At 57.1% G+C, this 17,354-nt stretch overlaps 3 protein-coding genes across 4 annotated transcripts; 2 read left to right on the forward strand and 1 right to left on the reverse strand.

Moving 5' to 3' along the window:
- The first annotated feature begins 79 nt into the window (after nucleotides 1-79).
- CNTD1 (cyclin N-terminal domain containing 1) lies at nucleotides 80-4,550 on the forward strand. Its single transcript, XM_083809276.1, has 7 exons — nucleotides 80-638; nucleotides 738-813; nucleotides 1,030-1,198; nucleotides 1,744-1,906; nucleotides 2,161-2,305; nucleotides 2,702-2,798; nucleotides 3,404-4,550. Exons 1-7 carry the CDS (start codon nucleotides 458-460, stop codon nucleotides 3,521-3,523), a joined length of 951 nt encoding a protein of 316 aa, XP_083665402.1. The 5' UTR covers nucleotides 80-457; the 3' UTR covers nucleotides 3,524-4,550.
- On the reverse strand, nucleotides 4,210-9,038 carry BECN1 (beclin 1). 2 transcript variants are annotated; one of them, XR_014574890.1, is made up of 11 exons: nucleotides 8,667-9,038; nucleotides 8,501-8,568; nucleotides 8,350-8,408; nucleotides 7,927-8,017; nucleotides 7,525-7,661; nucleotides 6,871-7,065; nucleotides 6,500-6,646; nucleotides 5,904-6,053; nucleotides 5,760-5,820; nucleotides 5,165-5,610; nucleotides 4,210-4,822 (listed from the first exon to the last, which is right to left on the reverse strand). XR_014574890.1 is itself a non-coding variant. In XM_083809275.1 (11 exons), exons 1-11 carry the CDS (start codon nucleotides 8,794-8,796, stop codon nucleotides 4,654-4,656), a joined length of 1,350 nt encoding a protein of 449 aa, XP_083665401.1. In that variant the 5' UTR covers nucleotides 8,797-9,038; the 3' UTR covers nucleotides 4,210-4,653. The 2 variants fall into 2 exon arrangements, 1 of the variants encoding a protein (XP_083665401.1); XM_083809275.1 differs by having other exon boundaries at nucleotides 5,165-5,307.
- PSME3 (proteasome activator subunit 3) lies at nucleotides 6,807-16,205 on the forward strand. The gene is made up of 12 exons (XM_083809278.1): nucleotides 6,807-8,040; nucleotides 9,073-9,291; nucleotides 10,536-10,568; nucleotides 10,873-10,935; nucleotides 11,412-11,516; nucleotides 11,826-11,874; nucleotides 12,506-12,618; nucleotides 13,139-13,207; nucleotides 13,441-13,508; nucleotides 13,657-13,711; nucleotides 13,939-14,025; nucleotides 14,489-16,205. Exons 2-12 carry the CDS (start codon nucleotides 9,250-9,252, stop codon nucleotides 14,567-14,569), a joined length of 765 nt encoding a protein of 254 aa, XP_083665404.1. The 5' UTR covers nucleotides 6,807-8,040; nucleotides 9,073-9,249; the 3' UTR covers nucleotides 14,570-16,205.
- The last annotated feature ends 1,149 nt before the right edge of the window (nucleotides 16,206-17,354 follow it).

Raw genomic sequence — 17,354 nt, forward strand, 5'->3', positions numbered from 1 at the left:
CTGAGAGGAGGCGTCGAGTGATTGGCTGCGGCGCGGCACGCGGCTGGGTGAAGGAGGGAGAGGCGCAAGGTGATTGGCGGGGGCGGCGGTGATTGGCAGGGGCTGGGCTGGGCGGGCGCTGAGGTGGGCGGGCGCTGAGGTGGGGTCCTGAGGGCCTCGGAGGCGTCGCCGCCGACCCCGGGACCCAGGGGCCTGGTCCCAGGGCTTCCCCCGGTCTCCCCCGGGGCTTCTGCCTCCGTCCCCATCGCCCCTCGGAGGCTGCGGGTGAAGTCTCCCTGCCCCCAGGCGGACCCTTGTGGCCGGTGGCCTCGCCACCCCCCCCCTCGGGTGTCTGCCGCTGTCCATAATGAAGGGAATTTTCCACATGATTACTGCCTAGAGTGACCGAAGTAATTAACGCTGGGAATTACCCAATTCATTAATTTTCAGAATTCCTAAAGGAAGGTTTCGGGGGTGAATGGCCAGAATAGGGTCCCGGGCGCAGGCGGTGTCCAGGTTTTACAGCTCGGAGCCCCTCTTCGGCGAGGTGGCCCCCGAGGTGATGGAGGCCTCGCTGATCCGCTTGGCCACGGAAAACGAGCGGTACCTCAGCGAGCTGCCCGGCCAGGCCGGCTGCTGCAAGGAGAGCCGGACCGTGGGTGAGGCCCCTCCCGGCTGAAGCAGCTGCCTGCTGCCCGATGAGCTGCTCCTGGCTGAATCCAGCGACACTCGTTCGTTGCGTTTTGTTTTTTCTTCAGAATTCGTATTCCTTTTGGCTGAGAAGTGGCACTTGGACCATTCAGCAAGGTATCAAGCAGTAGAGTTACTTGAAAGGTAATAAACACCTCGATAACGAAGGACGCTTCTCATCTCCAGTGTGGCTATACCAGCCCTGCTCTTGGTCAGTCATTCAAGCAATGTAGAATAATTGTCTTATGTGTCTAGAGCTTTGTCTTTTTACTTTGCTCGAGTCAATAGCTATACTTATTTCCTGTGTATCTGCAGAATTGCTTTCCTTCTTTTTTCTTAGCAGCAAAGTGTTTTTCATAGGTTTATGATCAAGCAAGTAGAGCAAATCTGTAAGTCCCCCAGTGAGAACGTGGAAAGTACCAAAGGCGGCAGCAGTCGGAGCTCTCTGAAAGAACAGCTATATGCCACGTTTGTCCTGCGACTGGTGTCGTGCATTCAGCTTGCAAGCAAACTTTCCTTGCACTATAACGTAAGCTATCTAAACAAACTTTCCTTGCACTATAACGTAAGCTATCTAAACTTTTGCCAGTAGCATCTTCAGTACTGTAATAAATTATCTAACCTCTGTAAAGAATAGATTTTTTTCCTGAAAATCAGTAGTGATAATGAAATGCAAAGGATAGCAAAATGAGGCCCTAAATTACTTGCATTTAGGGCAGGTTAATTGTCCTTCCTCATGTAAAAGTTTGTCGGGAAATGTTCCTAGTACAGATCGCTAAAAATCCCAGCCTGTGGGTGTTGGAAAGCGTACAGCTGCAAAGGGCTCACCCCTGGCTGGGGAAGGTTTGCGGGGTTACAAGGAGCCTAAGGGAAAGAAGTTCTCAGCTGGATTTCTCATGCCAGCTTAAAAGGCATGGGAGACAGCTGGGTTAACGTGCAGTCTCTCAACTGCAGTGGGTCACGCGTAAATTTAACGGGAGGAGTAAAGCAAGAAGAAAATATTTTAACAGGTGTCCTCTTGCCTTTCTTGAAATAGAAAATAACTTGTGTGTTGTTTTTTTTTTTCCTCTTCAGATAGTTAACAGCGACACAGCTTTAAAATTCCTGCAATCCTTAAAATACTCGTACACTAAGCAGGAGCTGCTCGAGTCGGAGCTTGCTGTTTTAGAAACTCTGCAGTTCCAGATCAATGTGTCAACTCCTCTGGCTTACATCGAATTGCTTCTAGAGGTTTTAGGTAAGAGTGTTATTAGGAGAGAATGGTAATGATTTTATTAAGAGTAATAGAGACCTAACCATTTTCTTTTGGCCAGCTCTGACAACGTGAATCTCAGAATGAGTGAAATTAGGCTGAGGTTGAGAAGGCGTTCGGAAACAAAGGGCAGTTCTCACCAGAAATCTTCATCCCTCGCTTAGAGTAACTAGTGCCTCTTCCCCATTCAGTTTAATGACCCCAAATGCATGGCTAATTACGTGTGATCTCTACGCCAGGACATAACGGCTGCTTACTTCCTGCAAAACCATTGCATCAGATGTGCGTGCAACTACTGGACTTCTTGTATCTTAAAAGAGAGGCCATCTACGACACGTTACTGAAGACTGCCATCGAAAATTCGACACCAAGTGAACTGCAGATGTAAGCGGCTTGCATTTAAAATAAGTATTTGAAATTGAAACCTGAGAAAAAGGCTAAGAAATGGTACCCTGGTCCTCGTTATTCCACTTCTGGGGCACCTGTTTTTAAATTTTGTAACATGTTGGGCTGTCAGCATTGTTGATGGATCTTTGCGTACCAGTTCAGAGCACCGTGCTTCACGATTGCTTGAGGGGCAAGCTAGGAAAGTGTTTAACTTCAACTGAAAAATCCAGCTTGAGGGCTGCTGGTGAACGCTAATAGTATCGGTTTTATTTGGGCTGGAAGGCTATGAGCTAACATGGCCAGAGGCTGTGCAGGGATTACAGAAGTGGGTGGGTGGTTTGGAGCTACAGACCCAGCATCGTTTTATACCAGGAGACGCTTTTACTTGTGCAGAGCCAAGTTTTTGGCAGTAAAGGAAGACTTCATGCTCTTGGCAGTTGGAATCATCAGCACAAGCGTTTTCGTGCTAAACCCCGAGCACTGGAAGCAGGTACAGTCGTTTCTAAACAAATTAGCTCTACGTGGAGGGGGAAAAAAAACAAAAAGGAAGCTTGTTTATGTGTTTTAGCACAGCCAGGAGACCGGCAGGCTACTGGGAGCGACACGAAGGAGGTGACCCCTTTCAGTTTATGGGCTGGAAGCGTGCACGCCTTTGTGAAAGGGTTATGGCATGGCAATTCAGCAGAGAGGCGTGCCCTCGCACTGCCGCCAGCTTGCCCTGGTCGTGTTTTAGCTTCTTCACGGCTAGAACAAACCCAGAGGGACGCAGCTTCATTGACAACGGGAGGAGCGATCCCACTAGACAGCTCTCTCCCCAAGCTGCTACTGAACACTGTAACAAGCAGCCTATTAAATACAGCAAGCTACCTACAGTAGCTTTTTTTTTTCCAGTTTACTTCTTTGGTAGAAGCAACTCATTAAAAAAAAATAAATCCTCTCGTTCTGACATACTGAGAGGTTTCAGCTTTTGGCAACGACACTAGTCTCGGGGTTTGTGGGGCCCCGCTATTCTTGCTAGATTTGGGGGGTGTTAAGTAGCTCTAAATTAACGTCCTTTAAGCACTGTAAATGAGTATTTTTGTTTTTTTTTTTAAGGTTGTGGAGCATTTGAACTGCGTCACGGGCATTACTTCACAAAGCATCTCAGAATTCTCACACGCCGTACTGAAACACGTCATCGGCAGCAGCACTCCAAAGCAGCAGCGGAGGAAGTAAAGTTCCAGAAAACGGAATTCTGCCTCTTGGACGCAACTCTCACCCGGACCCGCCGGTCAGTGCAGCGGGCTGTCACGCCGCTAACAGCCCATCGTCCGCGGCACTGCATGGGGCGCCCCAAACAGTAGGGTTGTTCTTTTGATCCCGAGCGCGGCGTGTTCTGTGACTTACCGGGTGCTGTTTTAATTAGAGGAGCTCGTTATTTTCGGCTCTGCTCTAGCGCTGTGAAGGTAACAGGAGCAAAGCAGCATTTGTGTTTTCCAACGCCAAAAGCTTTGTTGGAAGAGCTACGTCGTTTCAGTTGTGAGCGTGTTTTCCTCGAAGAAGTAGAAAACTTATTATAAGAGCGTTGTTTTGGGAAGGCATCAACATGAGCGTTATTCTGCTGGGAAGCCCCAGCGCAGCCCTCACAAACAGGGCTGTCGTTTGCGTTTGCTGCCGTTTTAAAACGTGATTATTTCTGCGCCCCCCCCCCCCGTTTTGTCCTGGCAGCAGGGGCTGCCTAAGCACTGGGGGGTGCTCAGGTTCCAGCTGAAAGCACTCCGGGTAGAATCGCGTTTTGTTGTGACGTTGCTCGGTGCGCCCCTGTGCGGGAACAGGCTCCAGGAAGCGTCACAAACAGCTGCTAGCACAGCCACCGCTGTCAGATCCCCGGAAAGGCCAGTGGGAAAAAAAAAAAGTGCTGATACGACTTAAAAAATACTTTATTTCAAGCTGCAGTGACCGAACAGACCTTCGGAGTTTTTCCACGTTATTCCCCGTGTTAGAAACTTTCCTTTTCTAACCCCCACATTCCGTTACGCTGTCACAGAGCCCCACCGACGGCGCTGGCAGTTGGAACTCCGACAATAACTTACCCACATCTCTGGAACCCCCAAACTCCACTTTAGCATCTATTTAACAGCTGATTATTGTTTTTTTTTTTTTTTAAGTTCAGTTCAGCTCAGCGATAGAACTTCACGTATTGCTTTTCTACATACTACTCGTCGGAATGGTGTTTTAAATAAAGTGTCTTGTGGATTTTTGGTATTGTAAACGTTTCGTACGGGTTAACGTTACGAGACATCTTGATTCGAGTTTCTCCAACAAAATGCAGACGCCCCAGCTGCCAGGGCAACTTCTTGACGTGGTTACTTGTTGTAGAATTGGGACGAGACCCAGGCAAGCCCCCACTTCAGGTTAGTTAACATGAACTTGAGTGCTTTTGTCCATTGCTCCTCAGAGTTAAACTGCGTTTTAATAGAGTAGGAGCCACCGCTGCCGCCTGTGTCTTCAATCTTGCCTTTCTCCACATCCATCCTGCGTCACACACAACGGTTATTAGTCTAGCAAGCATTTAATTTCATTATATTTCATTTAATTTCAAGGGGATGCTAAGCACCAAACTCTAAATCTGATACTCAGAAACCTCTACGTAAGAACGCTTTGTTTTTAAAAGATATTTAGCAAGCCTCAGACTTTCGCCCGAGGAACTAGCTTTAAATCCCGGCTAAATAAGAGCAAGCGTGGTAACCCTGCACGCTGCAGAGCACCCGCTGGTCCCCGAAAGCCGGGACAGAAACGGCAAGCAGGGCTGTGGAGCAGGCCCGGGCAGGACAGCGGGTAAAGCGTTACTTTGACGCGGAACAGAGCAACGCTCACCTGTAAGGCAAACAAAACCGAGTTTCGCCCTTTTCCACTTCCTCCTTAAACTGCTGCACGCAGTCCAAGAAAGCCACCATAGCGTGATCGAATTTGTTGTCCCAGAAGAACCTCAGGCCTCCAGAACAGTACAAGGGGAGCTCCTGGAAAAAGAGATTAGCTTCAGGCACCCCAAGCGTTCCCCTCCAGATGCTGTCGCTGCAGATCTTTAGCCTGTACGGGACTTCGATTTGTCACGGGGCGCTTAAAACGCTTTGTGGCGTGTGATAGGCGTTGCTCGCTTTGTGCCAAGCGCCTGCTGCGTGAGTGCTGGTGGTCAGCAGGAGAAAACCGGGCTTCCTGATCGCCAACGGCCTTCCCAAATCGTGTTTAATTTCCTCTGGCCAGTTGCCCTGTGTAATTTGAGAGCTCCTGGCTGGCAGTGTGAGTGGACGTGGAGGGAGATCCTGCGGGAGAAACCAGGGCAGCTAGCTCCCCCGTACCTAAACGCACCGAGGCGCGCTCTCGGGAGCGGAGTCTCGGTCTTCTGCGCCTTTCAGCAGGGATCTGAGGTGCGCGAGGTCATTTTTTTCCTCCAGCTCGTGTAGGATCTTACCTTCGATTTGTCCGTGAGGGACTCCAAGTAGGAGTGGTTGCCGTACGGCACCAGACGGTATCTGAAAGGAGACGGGGCAGGGGCAGGTGAGCCTACGCTCCTCTCTCCAGGTCAGAGGGGAAACGCGGGTTTTATCGCGGGTACCTTTGAAACTTCAGCCCCATTTTGTTAGCGAGGGCGTGCAGCAACAGCACGGTCTGCCCCCAGGCCGCATTGATCTCATTCCATTCCACGGGAACGCTGGGGAGGCGGCCAAGCCTGAAGTTATTTATCGTGCCGAACTGCCCGCTGTGCCTGCGATAAGAGGAATTATAAATAGGCGCCAGGGGCGGGGGCAGCCGGCAGCACGCCAACCAAACGGGGGCCGCCTGGGAAGGCGCCCCGCTAACCGCGCGCGACGGGGGGTTCGGGAGCCCTGCCTGGAAAGCGCGTAGAAGCGCCAAATCGTTCCGCTTTCCGTGAAGGAACGCGTTCGGGAAAAGAAAAAAAAAAAAAAACCCAACCGAGCCCGCGCGCTCTGCGAAGCCCGACGGAGAGCCGCTGGCGCGAGGTGCCAACTAGCCACCATTTCACGGCGCGCCCCGAGTTATCTGCGCCGCGCCTCCCAGCTGCCACCAGCACCGGCTGCGACCCCTTCCCGCATCGTGGGGCACCCGCAGGCTCCTTCTCTACCCAAATCACCAGTATTTTAGCGGCCCTACGCCGCAGAGCCGAAGAAGCACCGCTCCCGCCCGCCCTACCAGATGTGGAAGGTCGCGTTGAACACGTTGGTTTTCTTCAGCTTGTCCAGCTGTATCTGGGCGTACCGCATCTGGTTGTCCACGCTTTTCAGCTCGTCGTCCAGCTCCAGCTGCTGCCTCTTGAACTCGCAGTATTCCTTCTGGTACCTTCGAAGGAAACCGAGAGCCGCTGGGCACGAGGCTCTTCCAGGAAGAGAAACGGCTGCTCGCGTGGTGTACTAGTGTTGTTGGTTTTTTTTTTCTTTTTTTTCGAGAAGACTTCAGTTTGGCAAAGCGTAAGCCGCTTGGTTTGGGGCATTAACTCCAGCTCCCTCCCCTTTCTAATCTCGCCCGTCTGCTACCCGAATCTCCCCCCTGCGTAGTTCACTCACTGAGCTTCCTCCCGCTCCAGCCGCTCCGCCTCCGCCCTGACCCTCTCAAAGTCCTCGGCCACGATCTTGCGGTTCTTCTCCACGTCCTCCAGCTCCTGAATCAGCTGCTCCTCCTCCAGCGCGAGCTCCTTCAGCTCCGTTTGCAGCTTCTCCTTATCGTCCTCGTTCATTTGCTCCAGGATCTCCAGGCACCTCCTGGGGGGCAGTCACAGCATCGCTCGAACGCCCCCGGCCCTGCGCGCCCGGACAGAAACCGCCCTGCCTCTACCGAGGGTTAACCCTCGTTAAATTTTTTAGTTCGGCGCCTCGTTAAATTTGTAGTTTGTGAGCCAGGAGCGCAGGCGTAACAGCGGAGGGGAGCGAGAGGGTGAGCAACGACCTCTTACCGCCCGCCAATAGCTCCGCGGAGCGCTCGGACCACGCGGCGCCACCAAACCGCCCCCTCGGGCAGGCTGCAGACCCCCCGAGATAACCGCTCCGCCTCGCTCAGGAACAAAACCGAGCCCCGAGGCCCGGAGCTCCCGTTTCCGACCGCGGAACCGAAGCCCGCGCCTGCCTTCACGCCCTCGCTCTCCGAAAGAACCGGCTCGGCGCCCGCGCACCCGCCCGCAGTCCCCAGGTCCCCGGGCGCGATCCCACGGGCAGCGGGCTCACTTGTAGTTCTGGCACTCGTTCTCGGTGATGTTGAGCTGCGTGTCCAGCTGGTCCAGCAGCGTGTCCGTGCACTCCTCGCACAGGGGGTGATCCACGTCCGTCTGCCCCGACATGATGTCAAAGAGGTCGCCGGTGACCTGCGGAGAAATCCCCACCCCCAGCGAGCTCCAGGCGGCTGCCGGCTGCCCCCCGACAGCCAGGCGTGCGCCTCTTCCCTTCTCAGAAGCGTTTCTGCAAGCCAAACCTTCATTTAAAACTAGTTTTTTTTAACTATTCACCGAGAAAAACATCTCCAAGGCCGCCACGTGAGGAATTTCACCACGCGGAGCGCGGAGGAGAGGCGGCGTTCGCGAGGACCTGAGTTCTGGCGGGGACCCGAGCTCGCCCCCTCGCCCGACTTGCCTTCAGCCTCCTACTGAGGTTTTCCATCGTGCCCCCGTCCGACGCCTCCCCGATGAGGGTGAAGCTGTTGGCGCTTTCCGTCGACATCATTCTGGGGAAGGATTTGACCGGAAAGTGAGCCCGGGGGGGAAGGGGGGGTGGGGTTTGGGGGAGCCGGGCGCGACCGGGACGCGGGAGTCGGTCAAGACTCGGGGGGGAACGCCCCCACTTTGTTTCGGGGAAGGGGGGCAGCGTTTCAGTGCTCAGCCAAAGCGCGTGACCGATAAACAGTGCTCTAAATGCAACGGGGGGGCCAAAACTGGGGGAAACGGGGGCAGCCGCGGGGGCTCCCCGTGAGGGGCGGTGCCCGCCGCTCCTCCCCCCACCCCCCCTCGCGGCCCCGGTGCCTGGTTGGGGGCTCCCCACCGGCAACCCCGGCCGTACCTGGCGGGCGGGATGAACCTCCGGGACACGCCATCCTGGCGGCTCTCCGCGAAGCCTTCCTGCCGGGGAGGGGGGGGGAAGCGCCACCGTTACCGGGGCCCGGTGGCTGTCCCCCCCCACCCCGGTCCTCCCGGTCCCCCCCTCCCCATACCTCGCTCAGGGCGCTCTCCTCCTCCTGCGCATCCCCGGGCCGGGCGGGAGCGGCGGTGAGCAGCGGGGCTGTGGGGGCGAGGAGCCGTCAGAGGCCTGGCCCCGTTCCCCTTCCCGTCCCCCCACCCCCACCGCCGCCGCCGCCACCGGAGCCCCGTTCCCGGTACCGGTGAGCTCCTGGATGGTGAGGCGGTCGAGGATCTTGAAGGACGTGTCGAGCTTCAGCGGCTGGCTGCAGCGCTGGCACACGAAGCTCACCTGCGTGGTGCAGCCGCCGCCGGCCCGCCCGCCCTCCATGCTGCCGCCGCCGCGCTCCCTTCACCGCCGCGCTCCCACCGCCGCCATTACTCCCGCCGCCGGAAGCGAAGCGCCCTCCACTTCCGCCCTTCTCCCTATCCACTTCCGCCCTTCTCCCTATCCACTTCCGCCCTTCTCCCCTTCCAGTTCCGGCCCCTACTTCCGCCCTCAACCCGCCAGGTCCTCCCCGCCAGGTCCTGGCAGGGCTATAGAAACCCCTTCCCCCCCCCTTCCCACACCCCCACCCAATTTCCCTCTCTCCCTACGCGCCGCCAGGACCCTCCTCCCTGATCACGTGCGCGGCGAGCGAGCCACCCATTGGCTGCCGCGCCGCGCCGAGCTCACTTCCGGCGGCGGCGGCGGCGGCGCTGCGGTAGCCGGTGGAGGCGGCGGCGGCAGAGCGCGCGCGCGCGGCCCCGCGGCGCAACGAGACCCGGAGCAGGCCCCGCCGCCATGGCCTCGTTGCTTAAGGTGGACCCGGAGGTGAAGCTCAAGGTGCGCTCCGCCGCCAGCAACCGGCTCGAGGGCCCGCCGGGGGCTGCCGGGGCCTAGCCCCGAGGCCCGGGCCGGCGCGGATCGCGCCGGGGCTAGGCCCCGACGGCCCCCGGCGGGCCCGAGGCCTGTGTGGATGCCCCACCGAGAGGTCCCCGCTTGGGTTAATCCTCCCCCCGAGGGTGTTTTTCCTTCCTTGGTTCCCCCCCCACCGGGGCCGTTGTTCAGAGTTCGGCCCGTGCGGGTGGCGGAGGAGGGGTTTGGGTGATTTTGGGCTCCCGCCTCGTCCCGCGTGGGGCTTCCGCGGTGAGGCCCCGCTTAGAAAAGGGGAGGGGAGATGCGAGGCGCAGGGGGAGGGAGGGTGGCGTGCCGGCCTCGTGAAGGCAAGGAGGGAGGGAGGGTTCGGGCTGCAGGTGGTTTGCCTGCGCCTAAAAGCAAGGAGAGGCGCAGGGTTCAGGCCGAGGGTGGGCTATCAGCTCTTAAAAGCAAGGAGAAGGCCAGGAGTCAGGCTGAGGGTGGGCTACCTGCTCAGAAAAGCAAGGAAAGATGCAAGGTGCAGGCTGAGAGAGGTTTATCTGCTCCTAAAAGCAAGGAGAAGCCCAGGATTCAGGCTGAGGGTGGGCTGCCTGCTCAGAAAAGCAAGGAAAGATGCAAGGCTTAAGTGGACTAGCTGCTTGTAAAAGCAAGGAAAAGCCCAAGATTCAGGCTGACGGTGGGCTGCTTGCTCAGAAAAGCAAGGAAAGATGCAAGGTGCAGGCTGAGGGAGCTCTGTCAGCTCATAAAAACAAGGAGAAGCCCAGGGTTCAGGCTGAGGGCGGTGTACCTGCCCTGTAAAGACAAGGAGAAATGGAAGATTCAGGCTGTAAATGGTCTGCCTGCTCCTGAAAGCAAGGAGATGCGTGGGGTTCAGGCTGAGGGTGGGCTACCTGCTCCTAAAAGCAAGGAGAGATGCAAGGTGCAGGCTGAGATTGGGCTACCTGCTCAGAAAAGCAAGGAAAAGCCCTGGGTTCAGGCTGAGGGCGCTCTCTGCTGCCGCACAGAGCAGTGCCCGGCTGATTCTGAGCCGTACCTTCCTCTCATCCCGCCCAGGGGCTTCCCCCGCTCCTAAAAGCAAGGAGAGGCGCACGGTTCAGGCTGAGGGTGATCTCCACTGCCGCACAGAACAGTGCTCGGCTTACGTTAAGCCATCGGTTTCTTCATTTTTCTATTGGGAGCGATTCCTAACGGCTGCTTTGTTTCTTCTGCAGGTCGATTCCTTCAGGGAGCGGATCACGAGCGAGGTGAGTATCCCCCTGCCGCCGCCCTGGGGTGTAACAGAGGGTGGTCAGGCGCATCTTCCTGACGCGCTCTGCTGCGATTTGAGTCCCTTCCGTAAATTCAGCAGCGCTCAGGGCTGTAGTCAGTGACCGGAGCGAGGTTTTACAGCCCCGTGGCTCTCCTGACATCTTTCCCCTTCGGCTTTGTGTGAGGCCTCTTGGCAGAACTCGTTCTCTTCTGTTTCCTGACCTGGGGCAGCCGATTTCCCCAGCGTTCTTGTCTCTTTGCGGCATTGTTTCACCTCACCGTCTGTTCTTTCCCTCTCAGGCTGAAGATCTGGTGGCAAACTTTTTCCCAAAGAAGCTCTTAGAACTCGATGGGTTCCTCAAAGTAAGACATCCGTCGCCTTCTGCCTTGCTTTTCGTTTCCGAGCTGCCTGCTGAAAAGCCTTTCCCGTGCGTTTCCTTGCACCTTTCGCCCCGTCACAAAGAAGTCGAGCGGCGGCTCGGCTGCTGGCGTGCACTGGAGCTCTGTTAGCTCTAGAGGGGGTGCTTCCTTCTCCGGTTCTCTTTGTGCGATCAGCACGCTCGCCCTTCCTGGGCATTCAGCGTCTCCGGGCTATCCTTCGCGGTGCTGCGGGGCTCTAGCACGTGCAGACAATGGCCTTGATCCTAATCTGGAGCTGGCGCTCCGCTCTAGGCGGGAGGGAGGTCTCCCCACGGGCCCACTGTCAGATATTTCTCTCGTTCGTTCTTATTTTGCGGTTGGCTCAACGAGAGATCTGCAAGTTTTCGTTGCTTTATTGCTCCTGGGGTGCCAGGAGCTGTTAGCTCGTAATTAAACGCCGAACCTGCCTTGTTTTCCAGGAGCCCATACTGAATATTCACGATCTCACCCAGATCCATTCGGACATGAACCTCCCAGTGCCTGACCCGATTCTGCTCACGAACAGCCACGACGGCCTGGACGGGGTAAGGTTTCTCTCTTGGCCGAGATCCCCGCTGCTGATAATTAAAACTGCATGGCCCGCCCTGCGTGGGGTGAGGACGTTCCTGTTTAACAACGGGCCGTGGCCCTCCCGAAGGCTTTTAGGAACCGGGCTCTGGAGCCTGGGAGGCCTGCCGGAGGTGAAGCTGTACTTCCCGGTCCTCCGTCATTTTTAAAGGAGGGTGCTCAGAAGCCAGGAGCCCGGCAGAGATGCTGACGTTTCCCCTTATTTCCTTTGCGACGCTTTGGTAGCCGACGACCGGTTTGTGAGTAAAATGTTTTGTGTGTTTTAGCCGAATATGAAAAAGAGGAAGCTGGAAGACCGCGAAGAGACCTTTCAGGGTAAGAGTCCCCGCGTCTCTCCGTTGCTCCCTGCCCCCCCTGCGCCGCGCCTTAGGGCCGTGACATCGCAGGAGCCCCCGCTTCCCCGTCCCGACGGCAGCTGCTGCTCACGCAGACCTGCCCCGGCAGCCCAGGGCCCGGCCTGCGGATGTCCTGTTGCGGAGGAGTCGGGTTCCAGCTCTTAAAAGCGTTGTTTGGATTTCTCTGATAGGTGTTAAGTAGTGCTAGCTTGAGCTTGGCCTGCCGGCAGGCAGCTGGCCTCCTTGCGGCTCCGTACTAGGAGCTTTCCTCGCCCGGAGGCAGACGCCGGGCTTTGGATTAAGCCGAGGCAGAAACGCCTCTTAGGCGTGCACCAGGAAAATCCTCCGGGCCTAGCCTCAGCAGCCCGGAGCTCTCCGGCCCTTATCTAAGCCCCGCGTTTCCTCTCTTCCTTCTCTTGTGGTAATCGCTGCCGTCCCGTGCCCGATTTCCCCTTCCCCGCAGGTTGCCTCTAGCCTGGCTCAGCCTTTGTGGAGACGAGAAGCTCGGGGTGGGCCTCGGGTGCGATCTCCCGGCGCAGGAGGCGCCCCTCTCCACGTGCTCCCGCGGGGGGGGTGCTGACGGGAGGCGTTTGTCTCCCCTGCCGCCGTAGGTACCAAAGTGTTCGTGATGCCCAACGGGATGCTGAAGAGCAACCAGCAGCTGGTGGACATCATCGAGAAAGTCAAACCGGAGATCAGGCTGCTCATCGAGAAGTGTAACACGGTGGGTGTGGGCTGTGGCTCTGCGGGCTGGGGCCGGGGCGCTTCTGACCCTAGCGAGGCAAAGCTGCTCGGAGCGGCAGGAGCAGAGCCCTCTGGCTCTGTGAATGAGGAAATTCACGATTCCTATCCCGTTCCAGAGGTGGCTGGGAGGTGGGTGTAGGGAAACGTTCTTTTTCTGAGCCCCCAGGGGGCTCCACAGCACACCTCGTGGAGGAGGAGGAGGTCTGTTTCGCCGCCTCCTTCCCCGGGGCCTTTTCTTCACCCTCCTTTCGCGCAGTCAGACGCCTGCTGGGGGCTGCGTCGGCACAGCCAGGAGAGCTTCTCGTGGGAAGCCGTGCTTGTGCTGGCTTGCGTGGCACCCCAGCCACGTGGGAAACGATCTGCTCAGAAGTGTCGTGAGTGTGAAGGACCCGCAGGGGGTTCGTCACGAGCTGCGCGGCGAAGGCAGGGCCTTAGGGGGCTTGAGAGAGGTCCCTGCGAAGATCCTGGCGTTGATCTGTTCCGTGATCTCTCCGCTGCAGGTCAAAATGTGGGTGCAGCTTCTCATCCCCAGGATAGAAGATGGAAACAACTTTGGCGTTTCTATTCAGGTGAGGCACCCCTGGCTGCGAGCCCTGCAGCAGCAGGGAGCTGCGCTCCGGGAACGCGGCTTTGGGGTTCCCCCGAATCGTTTGGTGGCGGCCAGTGGCTGCGGGCACGGGGCTGGTTTAGGTTTTAAAACCCAAATCTGAGCTTGACGTGGAACTATCGAGACAGGTTGGCTTTCGGAGCCCCGAAGGCCAGCTGCAGCCTCGTGATAAGGCTTCTTTGTCCTCCCTTGCAGGAGGAAACAGTTGCTGAGCTTCGAACCGTGGAGAGTGAGGCAGCATCCTACCTGGACCAGATTTCTAGGTACGAAAGAGTTGAGCTTTTTGGGAAGTCCTCCTGGGAAAAGTAGCCTACGTGGGGAAGATGCCCCGACTTTTCTAGGGCAGGCTGGGCCAGAAAAAGAATCTCGGTGCTCTTTGCCTGACTTGGAGTCTCTCCGTTTTCCTACCAGATATTATATCACGAGAGCAAAGTTGGTTTCCAAAATAGCTAAGTACCCTCACGTGGTAAGTAGACGGCGAGGCGGAGCTCTGCGCGTTACGTGCCGCTGCTTTTTGGGACTCTTTGGGCCGCTTGTCCCTGTCCTTGAGATGAGGGTCCTGTGGGAGCTGGGGGGGGGCTGTACGAGGATGGAGAGGGGGAGGGGGTGCCTTTGTAAAAGGCAGGAGCTTGGCTTGGTGCGCGGAGGCGCGCCTGACCTCAGGCCGCTGAGCCGCGCGTCTGCTCCCTGCAGGAGGACTACCGCCGCACGGTGACGGAGATCGACGAGAAGGAGTACATTAGTCTGCGCCTGATCATTTCAGAGCTGAGGAATCAATATGTAAGTGAGAAGCCAGAGCTCCCCCTGGCTTCCCGCCTGGCAATTTAGAGAGCCCTCCTGATCCTTGTGCTGCTTTCCCCTTTCCCTGTGACTACGCCCGGCCTGGTTTGGCTCTGACGAGAAGAGCTTGGCATTTGCTGCCTCGCCACCACCCTGCAGAGACACGCGGGTGGTTCCAGCTGAGCGTTCGCGGGAGTCTAGCGCAAAATATCCCTTCCACTCCTGGGGGAACCTGCGATCCTAAATTGTGCAGGCAGTACGAACCACTCCTCGACTCTGTGTACGATCTTTTTGGTGGCGGAGATGCGATTTTTGTGGTAGATGTGTGAAGCAGGGGCTGAGAGCAGCGCCGGGGTGAGCAGTGCTGCTCTTCTAATCGGTGCTTGTTGTGAAAGCAGAATGCTAAAGGGCTCTTCCCCCCCTTCCCCCTTCTTTTCTGAGTTGTGTTCTCTCCTTTTTGCAGGTCACTTTGCATGACATGATCCTTAAAAACATTGAGAAGATCAAGAGGCCTCGGAGCAGCAACGCTGAGACCCTCTATTAAGTGTCAACGTTTGAACTTGAGAACTGTTCAGTCAACTAAAGACCGTCATTGCCTTGGTTTGTTACGTGACTATCGAGATGGGAAACTGGCTGGAAATAGTGTTGCATTCTTAGTTAAAATCTAAAGAAATTCTCGCCTAGTTTTGTGATTGGTTTTATTCAGGTCTCAGGAGCTCTCCCTCCCTCTAGTAACTGGTAACGAAACGGCCGTGCTGCTTTGGGATGCCCTTGAGGCTGCTGCAGAGCGAGAGCACCGGCCAGGCAGGATCATTCCTTCACGCCTTCCTTCCTACCTTAGTAGGGACCGCAGTAGAGACCAAGCCCGTGTCCTGTCCCGTCTTTGGCTGGAGGCTTCCCTGGGCTCTCTGGGAGTGGGGCAGAGCAGCGCGAGCCCCAGCCCAGCTCTCGTCCCCGCTGGCTGCGGCTCAGCCCCTCTGCCAGTGCTCTGCACTGACTTATAGCGACGAGAGGGACCCTGCCCCTTCTGGGCTGGTGGCCGCAGCCACGTTCCAGCACCACCGCGAGCTCTGTGATGGTTTCCTGGCGTTTTTCTGACTCGGCAGAGCCTGCCTCAGCCGTCTCTGCCTCGTCAGATCCGCTCGGGTGGGTGCAGAGCTCGAGGCGGTGCCTGTCGCCGGGGCTGGTCGCTGTGCTGGCTGGTTGTGAGCTCAGGTGGCTTCTGCTGTCGGCAGCTTGCCTAGAGCCACGTCCGTGGCTAAAACCAACGTCACTCCACACGTGTCCCTTCAGCACCAGGTGCTTTTTACCCAGGCTGAGAGAAGGGAGGGCCCGGAGGTCCGATACCAAACCCGCGGCAGTCCCCACGCGCGGTCAGACTGTGACCCGCTGTCTCCTGGCAGTGCTTCCCGCGGAGCAGGCCAGCCCCGGCGGCTGGCGCTTGGGGTGAGGAGGGCCGATTCCCACCCGGTGCCGCTGCAAACCTTTTAGTCTTTCCCCTGCAAAAGGGCACCCTTGCGTGCCTGGCGACTCTAAAGCCACTGGAACGTTTCGTGGTCCATTACAAACCCCTTTGGAAATGACTGGTTGCGTTGCGTCAGTTTTTTTTTTGCGTGTGGGAAGTGGTCCCATAACGCTGCAGGCTCCAAAATTTTCTTATTTATGGTATTTCTACTTCAGTCCCGCGTTCAGGGAACCTTAAATCATTTGTTTCTGGAACCTCGCTGTTTCCCGGGTCTCGCTGTTACACCCGTATATTCTTATTGTGCAGTAGCCTTACTAGTTGTGTTAACTTCCTTGTAACAACAGTGACAAATGGAATGAACTTTCTCCCCTTCTTTTTTTTTTTTTTTTACTTCGTTTTTGTTTCCTCTGCTTCCACATCTAAGAGCCATGTTGTCTCTTGCTGGTTTCCCAGGGATTTGCCCGGAGTGCGGAGGGCCGCTGGCCCTTTCTAGACTCTTCTGTTGTTGTTTGTAGTAAGTCAACTCTTAGTCTTCCCGCTAATAAATATTCAGTAACAAACCAACTGCGTTCCGGCTGCTGTCTGGGAGCAGCACTTCCCCTTGTGTTTCTTTGTATCGATTCCTTTTGATTTGTCGGGCTCTCTTTGCCAGAGGAAAGTATGTAAACTTTTACCATGTCAAGAAATTAAAATGAGGTACTTTGAATTCTTTTAAGCTAGCCCCTCGTCTGTGATACCGAGCTCTTACACACGCTGTGCCACGTCAGTGTCTGTTCTCAGCCCTGCCTTCCTCCCGTCCGTTCGCTCCCTCCGTGCGTTCTCGTGCCTCATTTTGTCCGTTGTATGCTGCCGTGTGTTGCTCTGTAGGTCCTTCCTATCCCTTTAGCGTGCCTTACGTTAGGCCCGGGGACCTGGGGTTGCTGCGATCGCTCCCGTTCTTGCCCTGCGTGCCGCGCTCGGGCCGTGTCGGGTCACACGGAGATTTGCGTGACGTTGCTCGGAGAGCAGCAGCGGGGCTGCGCCTGCGTCCCCGCTGTGTTTGGGGCAGGCACCCGAGTGCCTCACCTGGTACCTGCCACGCTCACCTGCTGCCGAAGGAAACTCCTCTCCCTAATCTCCGTGGGCCAAAGCGTCCCCTGCTCTGCTCAGAGGAATGCCCTTGCTCTCGCTGCCTCATGTTGCGTTCCCCTGGCACCCTTCTGCCAGCTGCCGGTGTCTGGCCCCCGCTGTGACCCGGGGGCCCCGTCCCTCCCCGGTTTGGGTGCCGCTAGGTGGGGCCCGCGGTCAGCCCGAGGAGCTGCGGGTGGCCCGGTGAGCCCTGGCCTGGCCACCTCGAAATCTCCCTGCTCGGAGCAGGAGCAGCAGCAGCAGCCTGTGGACGGCCGCTTCCCGCCTCACGGTGCTTCCTGTGGTCGTGGGCAAATCCTGCTGCTCAGGGAAGGGGGGAACGGAGCTGAAAACGCCGGTCCCTGGGGCTGGGGGGGCTGCAGCCGGAGCTGGAGGGGCTGCTGTGGGCAGGACTCGGCGCGGCGCAGCAGCAGGGGGAAATGAAGGAAGGGGGCACGCAGGAGCCCCCCATTCAGCGAGGGATGGAGCGCCCAGGACTGCTGTGCTGGGTGTTGGCAGGGAGCAACCTCCATACTCCATCTGCGGGAGCAGGGGAGGGTTTCTCCTCCGGGATCTTCGCCCCTCGCTGCGGAGGTCTCCGCTCTGCCCTCCAGGAGCGGCGGCGGCAGCACGCTGTCGGAGCTCCGCTTCAGCTTGCGGAGACATCGCAGCCTGTGTTTGCAGCGCAGGTTAAAGCTTTGGAAGGAGAATAAAAGCACAGCGGTGGTGTGCAGACACAAACAGTGCAGCCAGCGTG

This window comes from Anser anser, assembly GCF_964211835.1.
Source record: "Anser anser genome assembly, chromosome: 23".
Classification (NCBI taxonomy): domain Eukaryota; kingdom Metazoa; phylum Chordata; class Aves; order Anseriformes; family Anatidae; genus Anser; species Anser anser.